The sequence below is a fragment of the Lissotriton vulgaris genome, chromosome 3_1 (genome assembly GCF_964263255.1).
Source record: "Lissotriton vulgaris chromosome 3_1, aLisVul1.2, whole genome shotgun sequence".
NCBI lineage: Eukaryota > Metazoa > Chordata > Amphibia > Caudata > Salamandridae > Lissotriton > Lissotriton vulgaris.
In genome coordinates, this window is record NC_141689.1 from 1,070,099,613 (window position 1) to 1,070,123,217 (window position 23,605).

The window sequence follows — 23,605 nt, forward strand, 5'->3', positions numbered from 1 at the left end:
ACAAACAAAACTGTGTGCATTTTGTTTAATTTTCTTGCTTAATTATACAGGCTTTAAGTCGACCTCCTCATCTGTTGATCTATTGTTTCATATCATTCACATTCTCTTCTGCCCTCCACAGCATTCATCATGGGCCAAATCAGCCTTAAGCTAACTTCACTGTGAGGGATGGCATTCTGCTTTTTCAATCAATCAATCAATACACTTGTAGAGTGCGCTACTCACCCGTGAGGGTCACAAGGAGCACATCCACAAAGTATTTTTCTTTAGTTCCAGGGACTACTATGGGAATGTGGGCTTTTTGAGTACCTGGCATCTCCTCCCACAGTAAAGGCTTACAAAAACCGTGAAAAAAAACAAGCATGGACAAAGCCTAAAACTAGCAGCCAACACCAGGCTGAATAGCTTTGTCAATGCTTGTTTGAAATGCCATTAATGCTTGTTTAAATTGGGTGCTCAATGGCTTGTGCTTTGGGAACTCACCTTCCAAATATGTTATCAGTGGGGGGATCTTCATTCTGATGAGCCTCGCTAAAAACGGGTAGTTTGCAGGAATCAGGCGCTCAAGAAGAGCCAAGACAGCGGTTCCCTTTTCGACATCCCAGCGAGGATGTGAAGAAATGACCTGAAAACCCACAACAAAGAATTCAGCAAGAGAATACTCACTGGTCTTAAAAGCATCTGGAAATACTACCTTGTTTTCTATACAGTACTTAATACCGCATTTTGGCTGTTTCTGTGTGATATAAATAGTATGTCTTGCTGATAACCAATTGACTAGAAATAAAACCATTAAGTTCAAAAGGATAAAAGCAGAGTTGAATGCAAGCGCTCCATGGGCAGGTTGCATAGAAATGCCAGCAAAGAACTTGAGGAGAGGGATCTGTTGGAATATGGTGAGGGTGGAATGTGATACTCACAAGCAATCTTATGAAGAGGCTGTGTATTGGAATTCCTTTAGCTGTTTAGATACAAAAGAAAGAAGACATGTTAAACTCAGTCCATAAAATACTGAGCAACACTTGCCAAAGGAAGACATATGGCTGACACACACACTTAAGACACTCAGTAGTATCTGCAAAGAAGAGGATGGGGTGATGGGTGATATTTCAATAAGGCACTGGAGGTCATGAGGATGCTTTAATGTCCCTGCAGATACTGACAAAGGCACCCCCACCACAAAGGGTGCTGCTAGTGGTATACAGTACCTCAATGGTCTGTGCTACAATGCCCCACCTCCCTACCCCAGCGATTGCTGTCAAGGAATGACAGCCGCCGAAGGTGCTACCTAAGCTGTCATGCACTGGTCCTGCTTCAGCTGTCATTGAGTGACAGAAGACTACAGTGGGACAAGAGAGGATGCAACAGGAGCCGGGACAAGAGAGGATGCAACAGGAGCCGTGGACACACCCTACATCTATAGGGGAGTCATTCTGCGACAGCGGATATCCCAGAAGAAAGAGGACACCAGAACATGTTCTTGCATATCCATTTTCTAATAATGTTAACCACCTGGGGAGTAGGCTATAATGAATACATAATTGCCTGTTCTGTTCTGCACAGGACTCTTCACATGAGTGACAAAGAAATAGACTATGATACCATCTGCCCAGGTTACTTGTACTTTATCAACATATTCATTGGAAAGTTGAGTGGGGAGTGCTAATTGGAGCTCTGGAAATGTAGTCTTCAATTACAGGTTCTCACCACCAGATGCAAATCTACTTCTTGACCTTGGAGTCAGTCCAAATAATTATTTTCACTTACCCTCATTGAGTAGTCCTCCCTGTGTATCAGGTCCATATGTCAAGTGAGAGCCAATAACTAACAATTTAGTCTGGATCTGAAGTCCAAAATAATGAACCAGAAACATTGAAGAGACAAATATCATAACTAAAAGTAACTCCATAGAGAAATAAAATACATCCATGTTGCGGCTGACTAAAGTAAAAGCGTATAAATAGGTACCATGCCCAGAAAGGTCTGACAACCATACCAGAGATAGGTATCTCCATGGAGAGCAAGAATACTCCAAGGTTTGAAGAGGACCATTAAAGGCCTGAGTAGCCTCACAGAGTGTGGAAACCTGAGACAGTTAGCACATTGCATTTACGTAGTGAGGGTAATAACCAGATGAAGAGCGGAAACCAACAGAAAGTAACTTTATGGCTGGCAAACTACAATAAGTATTGAGGGCCCGATTCACAGTATGAACTTAAGACTCAATCCTAAACTTACTACTGTTTTGGTATTCACAAATTGCACTTACTACTTCTGGTATTCACGGAATGAACTTACTACTTTTGGCATCCACAGAATGCACTTACTACTTTTGGTATTCACAGAATGAACTTACTCATTTCGGTATTCACAGAAGTTAGGACTCCTAACTTTAGGACTCCTAAATGCCTTCTGTGAATACCGAAAGTCTTAAAATTTGGATTTTTCTCAATTTAGTAGTAGTGAAGTTAGGACTCCTAACTTTAGGACTCCTAAATGCCTTCTTTGAATACCGAAACTCCTAAAATTACGATTTTTCTCAATTTAGTAGTAGTAAAGTTAGGACTACTAACTTTAGGACTCCTAAATGCCTTCTGTGAATACCGAAAGTCTTAAAATTAGGATTTTTCTCAATTTAGTAGTAGTAAAGTTAGGACTCCTAACTTTAGGACTCCTAAATGCCTTCTGTGAATACCGAAAGTCCTAAAATTACGATTTTTCTCAATTTAGTAGTAGTAAAGTTAGGACTACTAACTTTAGGTCTCCTAAATGCCTTCTGTGAATACCAAAAGTCTTAAAATTAGGATTTTTCTCAATTTAGTAGTAGTAAAGGTAGGACTCCTAACTTTAGGACTCGTAAATGCCTTCTGTGAATACCGAAAGTCTTTAAATTAGGATTTTTCTCAATTTAGTAGTAGTAAAGTTAGGACTCCTAACTTTACTACTACTAAATTGAGAAAAATCCTAATTTTAAGACTTTTGGTATTCACAGAAGGCATTTAGGCGTCCTAAAGTTAGTAGTCCTAACTTTACTACTACTAAATTGAGAAAAATCGTAATTTTAGGACTTTCGGTATTCACAGAAGACATTTAGGAGTCCTAAAGTTAGGAGTCCTAACTTCTGTGAATGCTGAAATGAGTAAGTTCATTCTGTGAATACCAAAAGTAGTAAAAGTGCATTCTGTGAATGCCAAAAGTAGTAAGTTCATTCTGTGAATACCAAAAGTAGTAAGTGCAATCTGTGAATACCAAAACAGTAGTAAGTTTAGGATTGAGTCTTAAGTTCATTCTGTGAATCGGGCCCATAGAGAACAAGGCGGCGGACCCTCCCATATCACCAGGCAAATTATCTTTAAGCGACCAGGGTAGGCATCTCTGCTAGTCACAGATAGAAGCCATGGCTTTTAATTGTACTCTATTTAAAACTTGACGCCAGGAGATATATTTTTTTTAAAACTGTTTATTTGCAGGATAAAATTGCACAAGCATTACAGTACATTTAGTTATTTGGCATGCGTTCCAGCGTTACACGTCTGCAATACTGTACTCGCCCATATTACCTTTTCTTATTTTCATACTATTTCACTATTCTCAACTCTTTCTACCCAACTCCCCCCACCCAACATCCCTCCCCAGGCACTCCTATTTAGGCATAGCATGGGTTTAGACATGGCGGTACAACCTGCATCCTATTCTTTGTTAATCCAATCCTTTGTCGCAGAGCCCTCCAGGTCCCTATAAAATACATCACAGTTCCATCTGAATGTCTCCCTATACAGTGCACCTGTGTCTGTGCATGAGCTACTGTCCCTTGCCATTCGGGCGTATAGGGGAGTCTAAGTAAGCGGTGTCCCCAATGCAATCATCCCATCTCAGTCACCCATAGACGACCTCACAGAGGAAGCATCCCCCATCGACATTTCAAAAGACAGCAGAATAGTGTTCCATTCGAGGGATATAGGAATCTTTCTCAAGCCTTTACGCTCTTCGGTCTGTAGTGCCATTCCTTCCGCCTTACCCCACCTCACCACTTCCGCCCTCCACACTTCCGGGTCAGGTGGCCTGCTCGATTTCCATCTCATGGTAATAGTGCGCTTGGCCATTAGCAATGCGAGGTCAACAAACCGCGTGGCCACACTTTTCTTACGTTCTGTGGGTCCCAGTAAGCTAGAGGATATAGTGTCGTATTGTCTGTTGGGGGACACTCTGTGTAAGGCGGTGTGTATCGTTGCCCAGAAATATCCTAATTTCGGGCATCCCCATAGCATGTGTATTATCCTCGCATCTTCCATGCCAGACCGGGGGCATGAATCTGGCGTGTCGGGGAACATTACGTGTAGTCGGTGAGGCGTGAGGTATGCGCAGTGTAGAATCATGAGTTGGATGAATTTAAATTTTGGGTTCCGCGAAACTTTCTTGGGGAATGTAAGGCACGTTCCCACTCTTTATCGTGAAACACTCGGCCTGCATCTCTCTCCCACGCTTCTCACAGTGGCTGCAACGATATCGCCCTCCCGGCACGTATACCACTCGTAATCCATTTTGTTAAGTTACTCCCTGAACCCATCAGGTATTGCATCGTGTGTAGTGGATTTATATTTGGTTCGTTGTCGTCCGGTGCCCAATGCCGTGTGATGTAGTCGCGCACCCCTGCATGTAGTAAGAACATCCCCCCAGGCGTGTGGTGGGTTGTGCAAAAGTCTTCACAGCACATCATATGCCCATCGCTGAATAGATCACCCACCTGTGTTACCCCGGCATCGGTCCACGTGGTGAGCCCCTGGTAGACAATATTCTCGTCCCCAGCGGGATCCACAGCAGTGGTATCGTGGGAGCATAGGAGGAGGCGGGGGACGAGTATCGTACGGCCCTCCTCCAGCAGGTAATGGCCAACTTGAGCAAGGGAGGAGATTGCCTGGGGATCGCAGCGTTTGGCAGCAACAGGGTATGTACGGCACCCCTTTCCCTATCCGCTTCGGACATGCCTATTTCATGCAGGTTGCGTCCCGCTAGCCAATAGGCCAGCCACTGTAATTGACATGCATAGAAGTATGCCAATAAGTCCGGGACTCTAATCCCGCCAGCCGCTGTAGGTAGCTGTAGTTTTGCCAGACTTATGCGGCGTCTACCCCGTCCCCAGACCAGCTCCGTTAGCATGGTGTTCAAAGTTTGAAATACAGCAGCTGTCGCCATAAAGGGCAAGTTCGTACAGTAGTAAAGAAGTCTTGGGAGTACTACCATCTTAGAGATGGCCACCCTGCCCGCCACCGATAATGGCAGTGTGGTCCAGAATTCTACCTGTGACCTCAGTGCTGCCACAGCTCGGCCCAGATTACCATCAAGCATATCTGCTGCTGTCCTATAAATCTGTATCCCCAGGTAGCGGAAGGTTGTTTCCACCATTTCAAAACTATGGGGCGGGAATGGTAACGGGGCACGCGTCTCGAGGGCATAAAAGCAGTACCCATACGACTTAGATTCGCTGATCGTGAGACCTGAGAGCGCACTGAAGTCCTCAAAGAGCCCAGGGATGTGATCCAGATCACCGTGCAGGTCCCTTAGATAGAGGATGATATCGTCAGCGTAGGCCGATACCACATGAGTTACGCCTCCCCTCTTGATGCCTCTGTGCTGCGCTTGAAGCCGAAGTTTGCATAGCAGTGGCTCTAGCACTAGTATAAACAGCAGGGGGGATAGCGGGCAACCTTGCTTCGTACTCCTCGCTATGTCCAATTGTGGCGATATGCATCTGTACGTGCGGACCCTAGCAGTGGGGCGAGTGTACAGTAATCGGATCCAACCAATAAAGTCAGCCGGGATCCCGAACCGCTCCAGTGCTGCAAACATATAATCCCACCGGAGCGAGTCGAATGCCTGCCGCAGATCCAATGAAATACAGCCCTCAGCTGCCATAGGTGAACGCTCGTGTAACATGAGCTGACTAAGCCTCCTCAGATTCATCGCCGTGCTTCGACCAGGCACGAAACCACATTGGTCCGGGTGGATTAGGCCCGGAATATGTTGTGCCAGTCTCATCGCTAACACCTTGCTCAGCACCTTGTGGTCGGTGTTTAACAAGGACAACGGTCTGTAATTAGCTAGTTGTAACCAATCCCTGCCTTGCTTAGGCAATGAAACAATCAGGGCCTGCAGTGAGGACTGCGGTAACCCTTTGGTTTTCTTTGCTTCGTTGAATACCTCGTGTAGCCGCGGGGCCAACAAATCTATGTATGCCCCATAAAACTCCGCCAGTAGGCCATTGGTACCGGGAGTGCTCGTATTGCCTGTCTTATCTCCGCAACCGTTATGGGCCGCGCCAAGTCCTCACTCTGGGTCTTTTCTAGGCGCGGTAGCTCAAGTCCCGTCATGAACCCTTCAAATGCCTCATCTGACATATGTCGATGTGGGCCATACAGTGACTCATAATAGTCACGAAAGGCGGCGTTTATATCGAACTGTGTCACAGCCAGCCTCCCAGTTTGGTCCAGAACCTCCAATATTGGAGTAGGGGCAGGGGCATCTCGCAACAATCGGGCCAGCAAGGGCCCTGATTTATCAGCGTGGGTATGTTGTTTACATGTATATTCCTTGTAATCCAGGACACGCAGTTCTTCCAACAGCTCAGCGTGTTGAATGTGTGCCTCCTGCAAAGGTGTAAAAGGCAAATTCGTACCCGCAGCCTCCCTCTCCAACATGGCAAGGCGGCCCTCCACCTCGCTAAGCTTCTCCATGACCATACGTCTCATGCCCGAGCGTGCGTTCATTGCCTCCCCCCTTATGGACACCTTAAAGGCATCCATTTCAATTTGACGCGTGCTAGCCGTGCCATCATTAATATGGAAATGTTGCGTGATTGCCTCTGCAATGGTTGCCTTGAAAACAGTGTCCTCAAGCAGTTCCGGGGACATACGCCATGTCGGTATCGGTGTGGGTATCTTGCTCCATCTCAGCGTGACTTCCACCGGATTGTGGTCCGAAAAGGTCTTGCCCATGTGTTCCGAGGCCACCACCTCCCCCAGCAAGGTTGTGCTACAGAACATGTGATGGGAGAAAAAAGTATACTCCCTATCCGACAAGTGCGTGCATCTCCAAATATCCGCCAGCCCCCAACCCGTTGCCCATTGGGAAAGTGCTTCTGCCTGTCTCCTGCTGTCAGTAGCCTGCAGTGGTGGGTGCGATCTATCCAGTGAAATGTCTAGGACTGCATTAAAGTCCCCTCTAATAATCCACACATTTTCCGACCAGTCAGTTATCACTCTGTTAAGCGTGGTCAAAAAAAACGCCTGACCCGTATTTGGTGCATACACGCTTCCAAGCACAACGGGGGAACCATCCAACAATCCTCTTATGAGCACGACGCCAGGAGATATTAACTTGCTTAGACTCCTTAGCCTCTGGTGAAGAGACTCCAAGCTCATTTATTAACATCGCCCAGTCGGTCGCTGACTTGTTTATGGCACCCATATCCGGCACTGCCCAAGAACACCCAAAATGGTTTGATGCTGAGTGTTCATGGGCCCTTGGCCTCCTGAAGAAAGCTCTTAAGCAATCCTCCACGAAATAGAGTATGGGTGGCAAATTGCTGTAATAATTGCAAGGAGGCATTGAAAGAGCGGAGGCGTCTAATACAAAGACAGGCATGGGACAAATTAGCCCAATTGACTGAGCTGGGTGATAGTAAACTCTTTTGGCCGATCATAAATAGGACCTGTTTTGCGGAGCCATCAAGGCCTGTGCTATGTCATCACATTACCCCGGAATAATGGGTTGATCACTTTGAAAGGGTGTACTTCTTTGGATATATTGAATAGCCTCTTAATGAGATAGAATCCGGCCTGGGTGATACATCAAGTGCTTTTTCTTTGGAGAAAGTATGCCTGGGCATCGAGGGATTGTCCTGGATAAAGGTGCCTGGACGTGATTTGATCCCTCCAGATCTTTTCCGGGAGAACATAGACGTGTGTGCCTCAGTTTTGACCAGGGTGTTAAACGCAGCAGCAAGTAAAGGGATGCCGCCTTCTTAGCCAACAGCCACCATTATACCGATTTTCAAGAAGGGAGATAAGGATAACCCCTACTGCTATCACCCCATTTTCCTCATTGACTCCACAGTTAGGGGCCTTGGTCGGGTTTTACTGACTAGGCTTTCTACTTGGGCCTACACAAACAGAATAATCTCTGAGGTGCAGTTTAGTTTAAGTTCGGGAAACTCAACCACTGCTCAATGTCTTAACCTCTATTTAATAGTGTCCAAATACATGGTAGCTCAACCTGGCGCAGTTTTTTAGGCTTCATGGACCTTACGTCCACCTTTGACCGGATCAACCACAAGAAATTGTGTAATCTACTTAGTTCCTTGGGAGTCAAGCCCACTATCGGAACTTTACTAATGAACCTTCATGCCCACACTACAGCAGCAGTCAGATATTCACAGGGAGCGGCCCTCTCAGGGTTTGGTAACTGCAGTAGGGAGGTCCACCAAGGTTGAATTCTTGCCCCCTTTTTTTTTACTATCTATATTAATCGTTTATAAGCCTCCCTGTCCTCATTACAGCCTAATTGCCCGCCAGTGGGCGGAAAGCAGTCAGTTCTTTTATGCGCTGGCAATGCGGTGCTGGAGGACCACACACCAATGGGCCTCCAAGTCTTTATCAATGGGTTTGTTTCTTTTATGGACGGGCTGGACCTGTATGCCAACTTCACAAAATCGTACATTTTGGAAGTTGGCTCTCTGGCAACTCGATCTAAAACTTTTAAGGCAGGTGTTCACACCTCAACGAAGGTCCCGGCTTTTCATTACCTGGGAATTTTATTGGACGCAAAAACACAACTGGAGACAACTGATGGAGGGAAAGTTGTGGATATGCACAAAGCTTTGGGAGCTATTGCCAACTATGTCCAAAGATTGGGTTCTTGGTCCCCTGATGTAATTTTAAAGGTATAGCAGTCTATATGTGTCTTCAAGGTCTTTTACTGTAGCGAGGTTTGGTGGTGTACTGTGGCCAGCAAGTTAGAGGTCGCTCAAAATAAGTTTGAGACAAATTTTGAAGGTCCCACAGGGCACCCACTCGTTTACCATGCATGAAAAACTAGAAGTTAATTACATCACGGATTTGGTGACAGTGAAACCTTTGTTATGTTGGGTGAAGATATGGTCTAGCAGGGCTCACAAAATCATAAAAATGTTACTAGAACGACAGGTCAAGTAATAATCTACTCGACCTAACTGTAATGTACTTGACCCGGGAACTGGTCTCAAATTGTGTGATCCTGGGCAAATATTTTGTCTTAAGGAGCCGCCTTTTCCGTTATTATCAAATAAGAAAGCACCTTCAAATGTGCAAGTTCCCTTTTTCTGATGTACTAAAAAACGTTTTATTTACTAGACAAAATGTTTTCTCCATGTATAACAAGAAGCAAGGCCATTATTAGGGTGCACATGATGCCTGGCTTGCCTCTTAGTTCACTAAAAGCATTGTCAATAGGGCAGGAGCAGTAATAATTCCCAGTTCATGTTTAAAAACTCACTTTTCATAAATAGGGTCTTCATAACTAGTGAAATATATTTTTCAAGCAACATCTAGGGTTGAGACCGAGTTTAACCCCTTGATTATTTTATACTCTTTGTCACTAGATCATACACTTGAAATCCCCTTGCTACAGTATGTAAAAAAGTCCTTTCTGGCTCTTGGCAGGGCGGATATGTTTCTGAAATGTGATGCAGTGTGGCCACAGGACCTGAGAATAGTCAAGGAGCTTTTTTTAAACACACCGCTGCCCATCACGAAAATACTGAGCTTATGCAACCAACCGTGAGAGGACATGTTTTCAGTGCAGGGAAGGGAGAATTATCTATTTACCCTCATAAACCCCTTAGATAGATTTTTAGTAACCCATTTTAGATTCAATCTGCTCCACCATCTACTGGTGTCCCTGTCTGGTTATTTAGCTGCTAATGTGAGAGGGTCCTGTGGCTGCAATGACAGGTCTCCACAGGACACCTTACACTTTGTCTTCTTATGTAAATATTTTCCCCACCCCAGGAGATTGATTCTTAGGCCCCTTTTAAAAGCCATGAAATTTAGACAAGCCTGGGTTGTAGTAACGTATTTGCAGCTTTTGCCTAACAACCATACCCTTTTTGTTGCCTTTTTGTTGCCACAGATTTCCTGGGGGTTTCTTTTAGATCAAGAAGCTTAAGATGTGACTGACGTCAGCTTGGACCATGCAAATTTGTACAATATCTCTTTTAATGTAATGAAGTTCTTCTTATGATTATATTTTATATTTTTTTGAATCTTGTATGGATGTGACTACTTCCGAATGAAGATTTATTATTATATAGAAAGCAGCAACTTCAACACAGATATATATATCACTAAAAGGAGAGCAAAAACTGTTATTGAAAGAATGACACCCACATACTATAGTAAATTAACCAAACTCCTGAGCTGATGGACTGGTTCTTCACCTCATGCCAGATCATTACTAAATATGAGGGAATCTTGAGAGAGGAGGAGGAAGCATTAACCACCTTCAATGGTAGATCCCACGGTATCAATGAGTAGGATGGTTAAGACTCACCACATTCCTCAAAGTTGATGCTTGCTTTCTTATCTACAACAAGTACCATCTGGCAAAGTGCTGGCACAGATGAAGTATAGCCCTCTTCCAGCATGTAGAGCAAAATCTCTTTCCAAAATTCCTGCAAGAAAGAGTGGTGAACGTGTTATTTGTATCATTAGCTTTTATTAAGGCTTTATTCCCACAGATAAACAATCATGGCTGGTGGGAGGGTTTTTGGCATTTTATTTAGTTCATGGGGCATTTTGTAAGCTCCCCTCTCCAAGAGATGGGGCTATATTTGATTCATCCCCTTGCTGATACAATTCCTCGCTGATGGGGTCCAAGGCAGATACCTAGTATTACACTGATGTAGCACTAACCCTGTTTAATGCTACAATCTGGGATTCTGCATCCAATCAGAATGAAGCCATTATGTGCAGAGAATGTGTGAAACATGTTACTTTCCAAAAACCCTACAAGTGAGCTGAAGTTTGCAAATTAGCTCATTATCTGTTGGAATCTTCATAGAATCATCTTTAGGAATGTGCCAGAATACGCAAAGCAATGGCTGGGAATGAACAACCCTATTGATATGAAATGTTGGTGCCTGATGTATCATGGGGCAGGTAGCAAATAGGAGATGCAAATTGAGTAGCAATGTTATGCAATATGACTGATGTACCATTAAGTCTCATTTCAGTCTATTTAGAAGAAGTTGCAAACCCTTTTGCCTCACTCAAATGAATGAGATAGGATTCAATTGGTGCTCTTGTACAAATGCTCCAAACCATGGAAAGTACTGCATGGGACAGCAGACCTCCATTCCTCCATCAGAGGACACAACCTTTACATCGTGTCTCAAACCACTGTGTGCGTTAACAATGTGATCCAACTCACTAATGCGTCTTTGCAATGTATTCCTTTACCACACAGGTAGTTGCGATGACTTGCCTAAAGGAAAGCTTTGTTGGACTAATTTTGGACTTTAAGGCCAACACTTTCCCTACTGTTGTATATAATGGAGTTGGAATAGTAAATGTTACTATTCCAAAGTCCAGCCCTTTCCCTAAGGCAATTCATTGTAACAACTTCTGTGGAAAAGGAATGCGGTTCAAACATGCAATCGTGGTTCAGAACACGTTGTTAAGGAAGGTGTGATAAATGGCTGCATGGTTCCAACATACAACCCTGCAGCAGAGGGAGCTTTACAAAAATGTGCTTGTACGTGAGCCGCAGAATAATGAAGATCACCTGGGAATTTAGGAGTCTTTCGACATTCTGCAATTTATATTTTCTATACACCTAGTTAAATGACCCACCTTGTTTCACATCCTCCTCGCTTACCTCATCAGTATTTCTATGGCGTAATGCAATTGTATTGAGGAGCTGAGAGATTTGGATGAGGATGGTCTCTTCCTCAACATCAGATTCATCATCCATGTGACTAGCAAACTGTGGAAATGTGGAAAAGTAAGCAAAGTAAAATACGATGGATTTTCACATCATTTCAATTGTGTTTTCTCTCCTTATGGAGGGACAAGAGAATTGAGAGTTAAAACATCACAACTTTCTAATCAAGGTTGTCAAGCACAAAGAGAACCTCTTGAAAAATCCAAATGTGAAAGCAAAACTACTAGCCTCAAACATGTGAATAGAAATGTACAAATGCGGTTATGCTCTCATGCTCCGCCGCTCTGTTGAGTATAAAAGTACCCAGTCATTAGGTGTGGTAGGGTATAGCATTCATATACTGTCAAAATACCGGTGGACTCACTTATAATATATAAGGTTCTGATACATGGGACACTACCGCTGAGAAATTGCGCTTCTGGCACCACAAGGTAGTATCTCGTGCTCACCACACAGATTTGCCCTTCCCCTATGACTTGATGAGGAAGTATGTGATACCTTATGGGACTTAATACACTCAATAAAGACTAAAGAATACCAGGAACTACGTTTATGGGAGGCAGTTTTGATATGAAATACTGATTTGAAGTATGTTCGTGCTACTTTGCGCTGGATTTGGTGGTTTGCCCTGTTAGGCATTTAAACTGTAAAGTGGGGTATGCAACAGAAAATAACCCACTAGATAATACACTGTCAGTGAAAAGCCCAGCTTATCAGGGCAGTAGCTGAATGCTCATGAGCCTACCCGATCCCCCCAGAAATAGCCCAGTTAGCCCCGGTAAAGTCTAAGGGGCATTATTGGCTCTCATAGGCTGGATTGTGTGGTTGGCCTCTGTACTGCCTGTGAGCACTGCTGTTGAGCCAGTCCCATTGCCTAAGTGTCTGAGCATTTTATTTCTTTGCACTTAAGCCAGTCAACAAGTGCATCAGGTGAACTAAGATGGGATCTAGGTGTTCAAGCATCATTCTTACAGTGCGATGCAACACAAGGACAGGCATCTGAATTGTCCCCAGCATCAGACCTTGTTAGAATAAAATTGTTTTTGCTGTTTTGATTATGCACTTATTCATGTAAAAATTTGCATTCGCTGCACCATTTTATCTTTGGCCACCATTTTGAATCATGACCGAAACTGACCCTTGTCTTTCCGAAAAACGGCTTTTCATACGTTTTTTTTTTACGGTTGGACCTTGCTTAACTGTCAGTCAACATGAGCTTTATTTGACAGATGTCATAAAAGCAATTCACATAAAAAAAACGATTTTCCAAGTTATAAAAAAAATACAATATATAAAAAATTTTAATAAAAAGAGAATCATACACATTATTTTTTTTTGAAAATCTGTTTATTAGCATAGTAAGTAAAGCAGTTACAGAAATTACCGAGTTCAGTAGTAATCAGGGTGTTACATGCATGTGCCTGCTTAAGGCATATGATTACATAGGTATCTTGATTTTTTCATTTTGTTGATGGCTGCGAACATTTCAAGGAAACAAACCCCGGTCCATTTAACCCTCCCTCCACCCTCAAGTAACCCTCCCAACACTCTCTCAACATGCATTTCAACTGAAATATTATCAGATTAGGTCACCCATCGTGCCGTAACATGTAGTCTCATGTAGTTTCATCTATCTATACACACAGGTAGGATGAGGTAGAATGGCCAAAGTCCCGGGTTCCCCCGGGTCTCATCGTGGTGCACCATAGTCAGTGACGGTGCATGAAAGACTGGTTCAGGCCACCTTTATTCTACAGGTGGTGAGCTACGAGTATCCCCGTCATCCCCGTCATCCCCTGTTTCAAACGTTCCCAACGTGGCAAACCGGTCCAGCGAGATCGGCGTTTCCCGCAGACCTCTGTGTTCCTCACGCTGTAGTGCCTCGCCCTCTGCCTTACCCCACCGTACTACCTCCTCCTTCCACAGATCAGGGTTTGGTGGCCTGGGTGAATTCCATCTCATTGTGATGGCACGTTTCGCCAGCAACAAGGCCAGGTCCGTAAAACGTGCCGCCACGGTTCTGGTGCGTGTCGAGGGTCCCAGTCCCAGCAGTGTGTGTTCTAGTGTAGGCGGTCGGGTCAGAGCACCGGACCTCTCAAGTGATTCATGTATCGTGGTCCAGTAATATTCCAACTTGGGGCATCGCCACAGCATATGTATCAGTGATGCGTCGTCAGTGTCACATCGGGGGCAGTTGCTTTTCGCATCAGGGAACATCACATGTATGCGGTGCGGGGTCAGGTAGGCTCTGTGTAGCAACATCAATTGAATGAACTTGAACTTGGGGTTCATAGCTACCTTTTTGGGAAACTGAAGTATACGCTCCCACTCTTTGTCTCTCAGGGGCCTACCAATATCTTCCTCCCATTGTACCCGCAGTGGCGACAGTGTGAGCGCCCTCCCCATCTTGATGCTATCAGTGAGCCATTTCGTCAGGTGGCCACCCGTGCCCATGAGGTAGTGCATCGAGATGAGAGGGTTGATATCAGGCTCCTGGCCCTCAGGTGACTATCTGTTTATTACATAATGGCGGAGGCCAGCGTGCAAAAGGAATGAGCCCCCGGGAACACCCTGTGTGGCCCGAAAGTCTTCAAAGGACAACAAGCGTCCCTCCGCAAACAGGTCCCCCACATGTGACACTCCTGCGTCGTGCCAGGGCACTAGTGAGGCCGTTGTGAGCGTCCCCAGCACCCAGCGGGATGCCCAAGAGCGGGATCGTGGAGGCATAAGATGACTTAGGGGACGTGTACTTCAATGCCTTCCGCCAGTAAGTTATCGCTAGCTTGAGGAGTGGCGGGGCATCTCTCGGTATATCCGAAGTGGGTAAAAGTAATGTGTGTATTCTCCCCTTTTCATGTTCTTCTTCCGACATATTGACCTCCTGAAGATTGCGACCCACCACCCAGAATGCCAGCCATTGTAATTGGCATGCATAATTATAGGCTCTAAAGTCCGGCAGACCCATTCCACCGGCGTCAGAGGGAAGCTGTAGTTTGGATAGACCTATACGTCTGCGGCCGTGTCCCCATACCAGTTTGGTGAGGAGCGTGTCAAGGGTTTTAAACTTCGCTGCTGAGATCAGGAACGGTAGGTTGGTGAAGTGGTAGAGGAGGCGGGGGAGCATTACCATCTTAGATATCGCCACCCTGCCGGTTATGGAGAGTGGTAGTGTGAGCCAGAATTGGATCTGCGATTTCAGTGCCCTGATGGCCCTCCCAAGGTTGCCGTCGATCATCACGTCGGCCTCCCTGTAAATATGCATCCCTAGGTACCGGAAAGTGGTTTCCGCCATCTGGAATTCGTGGGGGGCGAAGGGTAGGGGGGTAGTCAGGCCCGCGGCTGCGAAGGTGAACCCATAGGACTTAGATTCGCTTATGGTGAGGCCAGAGATCGCCCTAAAGTCTTCAAAGACCTGAGAAACAGGGCTCAGGTCGCCTCTTAAGTCTCTGAGATATAATATTATATCGTCCGTGTAAGCGGACACAATGCGCGCCGTCCCACGCCTCTGTATGCCATGCCGGGGGGCCATCAACCTAAGTCTACAGAGCAGAGGTTCGAGGGCCAGGACGAAGAGGAGAGGGGAGAGCGGGCAGCCCTGCCTGGTGCCCCGTGCTATAGCTATAGGAGCTGATATGTGGTTGGAGGTGCGCACTCTAGCTGTGGGGATGGTGTACAGTAATCGGACCCAGGCGAGGAATTCGGGTGGTATCCCAAATTTTGACAATGTGGCAAACATATAGTCCCACCTAAGGGAATCAAACGCTTGCTTCAAATCCAGAGATATGCAGCCTTCAGAGCTCGTGTCCGCCCGGTCACTAAGCATAAGCTGGGCAAAGCGCCTGAGGTTCATGGCCGTATTGCGGCCCGGCACAAAACCGCATTGATCCGGATGGATCAACTGTGGCACGTATTGCACTAGCCTCGACGCCAGCACTTTGCTCAATATCTTGGAGTCAGTATTAAGAAGGGACAGGGGTCTGTAATCCGCCATCTGTAGGCCGTCTTTGGCAGGCTTCAAGAGGGACGTGATCAATACCTGCATGGACGTTTGCGGCAGGGAGGTTGTTCGTAGGGCTTCCAAATAAACAGTGTGTAACCGTGTAACCGTGGGGCCAGCAGATCTATGTATGTAGCATAAAAATCGGCCGGTAGGCCATCCGTTCCGGGGGCTTTACCCTTCGGGAGAGCTCGTATCGCCTGTCTAATCTCCGCTATCGTAATAGTGCGCCTCAGGTCTTTGGTGTGCCTGTCTGTGAGTTTAGGCAGGTCCAGGCCCCTCGTGAAGTCCTCGAATGCAGTCTCGGACAGGGGCTGTGGGGGGCTGTACAGCGTGGTGTAATAGTCCTTGAACGCCGTGTTAATCCCAATTTGGGTGGTGGTCGGGTTGCCCGTCTGGTCTAGGATTTTCAGGATAGGGTGGTGAACTGGGGAGTCTCGCAGGAGGCGAGCTAGAAGGGGACCGGCATCTGCCTGTGTGTGCTGCCTGTTCGTGTATTCTCTATAGTCCAGAAGCCTCAGGTCTTCCAGCAGCTCTGCGTGTCTAATGCGAGCCTCCTGCAGAGGTGTGAAGGGAACATTTGTGCCGGCTGCTTCGTTCTCCAAGGACGCCAGCGAGCCCTCCACCTCTTTCAGTTGTCTGATTACCTCCCGTTTCCTGCCCACTCCAGCGGCCATAGCTGCCCCCCTCAGACAAACTTTGAAAGCGTCCCATTCCACTTGCCGGGTGCTAGCAGTGTTCGTGTTTGTGGAGAAGTAGGATTCTATAGTGTCAGATATGGAGGTCCGGAATACCAAGTCTTCAAGGAGATCTGGAGACAGCCTCCAAGTTGGGATGGGGGCCAGCCGCCTGCCCCACTGCCAGGTGAGTTCTACGGAGCTGTGGTCGGACAGTGTTTTCCCCATGTGTTGTGTCTGGACAATTGAATCTGCGAGGGAACGGGAGCAGAATATATGGTCGATTCTGGTGTGAAGCTGGTGAGGTGGGGAGAAAAAAGTATATTCCCTCTCTTGTGGGTGTGAGCTGCGCCACGCATCAGCCAGAGTCCAACCTTCCGCCCACCTTGCAAGAGCATCTGCCTGTTTTCTACTCTCAGTTGCCTGCAAAGGGGGATGCGACCTATCCAGTGTAACATCAAGCACAGCATTGAAATCACCCCCAATTAACCAGTGATGATCAGCCCAATCCGCAAGTACCCCATTCACAGTTAACAGAAACTCCGATTGACTCGAGTTCGGCGAGTACACACACCCAAAGACTATAGCATCCCCGTCTAACAGCCCCCGCACAAATACATAACGTCCCTCTTGATCAATTCTTTGCTCCAACATCTGGAAGGGAACAGAGCCGCGGATCCAGATCGCCGCTCCTCTGGAGAACGCAGAATAGGAGGTAGCAAAGAGCTGGCCTCTCCATTTCTTGCGTAGTTTCACGCTTTCAGCAGCGTTCAAATGTGTCTCTTGTAGGCAAGCAATCTGTGTCCCCCTGCGGTTGAGCTGTGCCAAAATTCTATGACGTTTGTGTACTGACCCCATGCCTCGTACGTTCCAGGTGCACAATTGGTAATTATTAAGTGGCCCCATAACTATCCGTGTGGTGTGGCCAAGTGGGACACCAGGGTGACCATGTAAGTTCTGCTTTGCTGGTAGGTGAGAGTGTCCTATAAACATGAAACCCCTGAACAAAAAGGTCCCCAAGCCAACGTGCCCGGGAGCCAAACCATGGTGCCCAACGTGGGCACAAGTCAGTTAATTTCGTGTGCATACGGGGGGTGGTAGGCCTCTGGCAACTGTCACTGGATGGCCTGCATGGGCAAGATAGCCCTCAACAAAGTGTGCCCCCTATGTAACCCACCATACATGAAGGAAAAGGGAGGGAACCAGGTATACGTTACCACCCGGATGGGATCAGACGTGCAGTAGATCAGAACTCCTCCACCATCTGGGCTGTGATTTTCGGAAAGAGCTGCAAGCTGTCCACCGATCCGGACACCTCCGTGTGGGTGTCGGTGGTGGCGGTAAGTCTGTCCTCAGGTGCTTTCGCGTCGTGAGCCACCAGTGCCTCCTCCGTTAGCCGCAGCCGCGGTAATGATGACGTGTGGCCCTCCATCCGATTACCATGGGGATGCGTCTCCGCTGTCGGTGTTCCGTGAGAAGAGTGACGCCCGGGACTGGAAGCATTGTTCCTGCGGTTTTGAGGGTCCCTGTGGTCGACACCGTGGCGACGATCCTCTAACGGGTCCTGTGAGGTCGGTGGTGTCAGAGTGACTTCCATCCATTCCTCCACCTCTTCCGGCGAATCAAAGAAGAGAGATTTATTGTTGTGAAGTATTTTGAGCTGAGCGGGGAACAGAAGTGCATATTTCATATTCCTGTCTCTTAACTTGCGTTTCACCCCCATGAAGGTGGACCTGGTGCGCTGCACAGTGGGCGTAAAATCAGGGTAGATCGAAATGTTCTTATCCTCAAAGCGGATCGGTGCTTTCTCTCTGGCCGCACGTAGGACAGTGTCTCGGTCCCTGTAGTGGAGGAGGCGTGCGATCAGGGGGCGAGGAGGCGCCCCAGGTTTCGGGGGCCGCGGTGGCATCCTATGCGCCCGTTCTACACTGTACAGGGCAGTGAGGTCTTCCTGGCCCACTAGGTTTCGTAGCCAGTCCTCCACGAACTGGGTGGGGTTCCTCCCCTCGCTTCTTTCCGGAATGCCCACAATGCGGACGTTATTGCGGCGGGCCCGTCCTTCGGCATCGTCCACCCTCTCCCACAGTTGTTTAAGCTGTTTTTCCACTCCTTCCAACTTCGTGGAGTGTTCCGTTTGCTGTGGCACGAGGTCATTTAGCTATTGGAGATTGGTTTGTGGTAACAATATCACAACCTTACCAAGCGCACAGCCAATATTTGCGTTATTTCCCCCTATACAATGATTCTTCTGATTCAATCTTTTTACTTGATTCTCATATTTATTCTGAGACCTTTTTCATATGAATCATTCAAAGATATATATCAATACATTCTTTATGCTAAATTCTCGCAGTATATTTCAATATACAAAACTCATAATCAAAAAGCTCCTACATCATCATCATACATTCATGAAAAATATTCGGCGATTGCTGAGTTTGTTGGCCCGATGCATTTCGGGACCCACGTCCCTTCTTCGGGGGCCTCTGTGAAAGAAATGATATGTGCGCATTAATTCTACTAAATGATATTTGTCTTACTAAATTAGCCACTACTCGGTGTTGAGTTCCACACTCCTCTATGTCAATTGATTCCTGTCTCTAGGTACTCTGTCAGCACCACAGAAATAACGTTCCTAGATGTGAAAATAACAAAAAAAGCAGAAACATTTTCCACCAAAACCTACGTTAAACCTACTGACAGAAACAATACTCTATTATACCAGAGCTTTCATTCTCCCAAACTCATCGAAAATCTGCCGTTTTCACAGATGATACGGAGCAAAAGAATATGTTCTACTCCAGAAGCACAGGATGAGGATATGCAAAGACTAAAAAAGAGATTCATGGAACGAGGTTACCCTACTACATGTATAGGAAAGCTGAAACACGCATCAAGGCGATCAACCGTGAAAACTTATTGATAAGCAAAAATAAATCCACCAACACCAATCATAGCGTTTTTGTATCGAAATTTTCGACAAGAGCAGTCAACATAAGGAAAATCATCAGCAAGAGGTGGGAACTATTAGAAAACGATGAGGACTTCCACAACATCTTCGAATCCAAACCTTTATTTGCATATACCAGAAGTCGCAACTTACAAGAACATTTAATAATGACGACTAAACCAAATAACATCAATCACAAGGGGATGCGTAAATGCAACAACTGTGTCCACTGCAACAATGTTATGCAACAGGATTTTGTAACCCATCCTAGAACAGGAGAAAAATTTAAACTCAAATTCACAGCCGATTGTAATTCAAACTTTGTACTGTACTGTATAAAATGCCCATGTGGCCTAATGTACATAGGCAAAACAGAAAGGAAGCTAAAAATAAGGATAGGAGAACATAAAAGCATGATACGCAACAAAAACATGAAGTCCAATTTGGCAGCTCATTGGATAACTCATAACCACAATGTTTCCCAAGTACGGTTTATGGCCATAGAAAAAATTGAACAAAGAGAAGGAACAGATAGCCAGAAACTTTTATCTCAAAGGGGAGTCATGCTAATCAAAAAAATCCAAACAATGGAACCAATGGGTTTGAATGATGAATTGGATTTAGTATGTTTCCTATGATTGTGTAAGCAAATCAGGATCAACTCAAACTGCATATGGTTAGGATTTGATTGACGTGTATATAACTGTCTTGTAACTTTGGGAATGAATTGAAGCTTTTGTACACACTTTTGTTGTTGATCTATGGTTACATAATGAATTTCAGCATAGCTGTATTGTTATTACTGTACACATTCAACTGCTGAGCAATTATGATTATGAAAATTGTTCACTCTTCCATCACATACAACCATGCACGCATACTTTCGTTTTATCCCATTCGTCCCAGAATAGTGTTACATGGAGGTTCATCCACATTTGGCTAGTATCTTAGCATCGTTACTCACGCGCTTATCAGCCGGACGCTTACGTTTTTACTTTCTTTTTATTTTTTCAGTAAACTTTCTCCTGAATATCCAAACATTTCAACCATCTCATAACGTTTCACATATTGTGTGTATTCACTCTGTATATACACTATTCCAATATGGCCGACACAATGTTTACTTTTTGAACAGTCCGTTGTTGTTTTTTTCGCTCTTTGCGGAAAGCACGTTTCACTCAAAAACCGCGATACTCAGAAACCGCGATACTTAAAAAACGGGACATTTAACTTTAACTAATGCTACATCGACTAACAGGCACACCCAAGAAGTGATCTGCCTCAATTATATCTTTAAGACCGTCTTCAAAGATGGCCAATTCTGGGGTACGCCAGATTCTACGCCAGAAGAGAATTGGGCATAGCCTTGCAAGGTCTACTGTGGCTTTTCTGCCTAAATCATAGCGCAGGGGGAGCAAGGGGGTACTTTGAGGTAGGCTTGTTATCCCACTCAGGAACTTATTCTCTGAGACAGCTAGAAGATGCATTTTCTTGAAGCCCCATAGCTTTGCACCTTACAGAGCTGAGCTCAGTACCTTTGAACTATAGATGTGCAGCGCTTGGGTAAAGGGGCTTAGTCAGTGATGTTTTATGTTCCTTTATCATGGCTCCGGCCAACTGCATGTGCTTTAAGGCCATGGTGTCAATATGCGGCGTCCAGCTAAGTCGTTTATGCAGGGTGATGCCTAGATAACTAAATGCATCAACCTGCTCCACGGGTTGACCATCCATTACCCCCCATTAAATGACCTATGTGGGTTAAAGGTCATGAGCTATTGACTTTTAGGCCACGTAATAAGCAAAATTCTTCAAAATGCTACAGAGGGTATACACCTGTTACAACGCATTTGTTACAACGCACTACTGTTACAACGCGACTTTTACAACGCATACCATTACAAGGCATTGCGCTGGGGGGCGCTCTAGGATAGGGAATAAGTATAATTTACTATCCAACACCTTCCCTAGGGTCCACGGGGACTGGAGTTAGAATAGTAAATTATACTTACCACTATCCAGCACCCCAAAGCGCTATGCGTTGTAATGGTATGCGTTGTAATGGTCGCGTTGTAACGGTAGGTAGTTGTAATAGTATGCGTTGTAACATGGTACATCCGCTACAGAGTATGCTGTAGCCCACTCGGTGTTTTAGACAGTATAAGCGTATTGTCCACAAACATTAATATGGGAATTTTTGTGCCTGCTAAAACTGGAGCATCTGTGGAAAAGGAAGCTAAAAAGCTAACAATACCATTAATAAAGCGTGAGAATAATGTAGGTGCTAAAACGCAACCCTAACGTACTTCCATCTTTACTGGGAACTGGTCAGTCTTGTTTCCTTGCGCCCCCCAACAAATTTGGGCATAGTTGTATTCGTAGAGGCGAACAATTAGGAAAAGTAGGTCGGGGCAAGCCGAGTTCCTGCAGTACCCTCCACAGTTTGGGCCGTGAAACCAAATCAAAAGCAGACTTAAGATCAACAAAGGCTGCATAAAGGCTTCCTTTTCCAAGTGTTACTGTCCGCCAATAAATTTAAATAAATCGGAATACTTGATCAATAGTGCTCATATTAACCCAGAAGAGGACTCAAAATGCCATTATCATCAATCCAGGTTTTAATTTTTGCCAAGACAAGTTGAGCTACGACTTTCTGGATTGAGTTTATCGGGCTTATTTGCCTGTAGTTCCCGGGTAAAGATGTATCTCCTTTTTTTATAAACGGGATGATCTCCGCCCCTCTCCAGGTATCCGGGATCGGACCTCCATGAGCAATTGAATTTGCTAAAAATATTATGTATTGACTCCATTGGCTTTGTCCTGGAGAAAAATATCTGCGAGGACCTTGTCTATGTCTGGCGCTCTCCCAAAGGTGATAGTGCTCAGCGCCATTGTCACATCAGCTAAGTTGAAGACAGTATCCGATGATTTAAAATAAACCCAAGAAGGGTCATAATCCATTTTATCATTAGATGCATATTGATCTGAAAAAACCCAACCCACAGAGCAGGCTCCACATGATTTTGCGGTGATTACCTGTGCCTCCTGCACCCCATTTTACCACACTCCAAAAGTGGTGCATGTTCCTCTCCTTACAAGCTTCAATAAGGTCCCGCCATCTTTTCTCATCCCAGGCCTTTTTGGCAGACAAAATCACCTTCTTGTATAACTTCCTTGAGTGTTGGACTCTAAGCTAGTCTCCTAATCTTATTGCCCCCCCCCCCCGGCTCTATGCGCTTTTTTGCAATCACTAATATACCAGTGAGGATGTTGCTGACTTCCCTTGGCCTTTGATCGGGAAGGGGTTTCAAAATATGTGAGTATTATATCAAAAAGGGTATTATGTAAAAGCATTGTATCTTTCAGTGTGCTAGAGTCACAATGAAGAGACAACATCTGTGTAAAGTATGTTCCAGGTCTGAGTCAATAGTTGATAGAATATCGGGGCGTTCAATTACCATTGGCCATTGAAGATGTTGCATGTCATTGGTCAATGCCAGTTCACCTGTCTGCGAAAAATTTGAAGATTGCGAAAGCTCTTTTTGGCCCTTAATTACAAGTGTTGTACAGAGTGGGTTATGGTCGCTCTTGAGTCTATCCATTACGACCCTATCATGCAGGGTATGCCAGATTTTTAGGCTAATTAGAATATAATCTATCCTGCTTGAACTACTGCCATTGTTAAACGTATATGCCCCATGCTTATCCGATCTTGTCCTTCCGTTAACTGCCCTTAGACCATGTTTGAGGCAGACGGATAGCAAGGATATCATTGCTAGCCATCTGTAATGGTTTTATAGTAAGGCCAATGTCCTGCTGGACCCAGATTGTGATGCTCCCAGAAGGGCATCCTTGTTGCCTTAGGTAGCTGGTTTGTAAAAATTTATATAACCCAGATGATAGTAAGGCTCAACTGACCATGTTTCTTGAAAGATACATATGTTGTTTGCCTCAATAAAGGAAGTCCAGTCGGGGGACACCCCATTAGACCGCAGCCTAGCAATGTTC

At 45.5% G+C, this 23,605-nt stretch overlaps 1 protein-coding gene across 1 annotated transcript in view; it reads right to left on the reverse strand.

Annotated features, from left to right (window-relative positions):
• LOC147727413 (maestro heat-like repeat-containing protein family member 1) overlaps positions 1-23,605 on the reverse strand; it is a 156,260-nt gene that overhangs the window by 50,567 nt on the left and 82,088 nt on the right. Inside the window, exons 14-16 of the mRNA XM_086963627.1 lie at positions 10,585-10,705; positions 921-961; positions 484-625 (exon numbers count right to left, since the gene is read on the reverse strand). Coding sequence (XP_086819753.1) covers positions 484-625; positions 921-961; positions 10,585-10,705 — 304 coding nt within the window. The remainder of the gene's footprint in view (positions 1-483; positions 626-920; positions 962-10,584; positions 10,706-23,605) is intronic.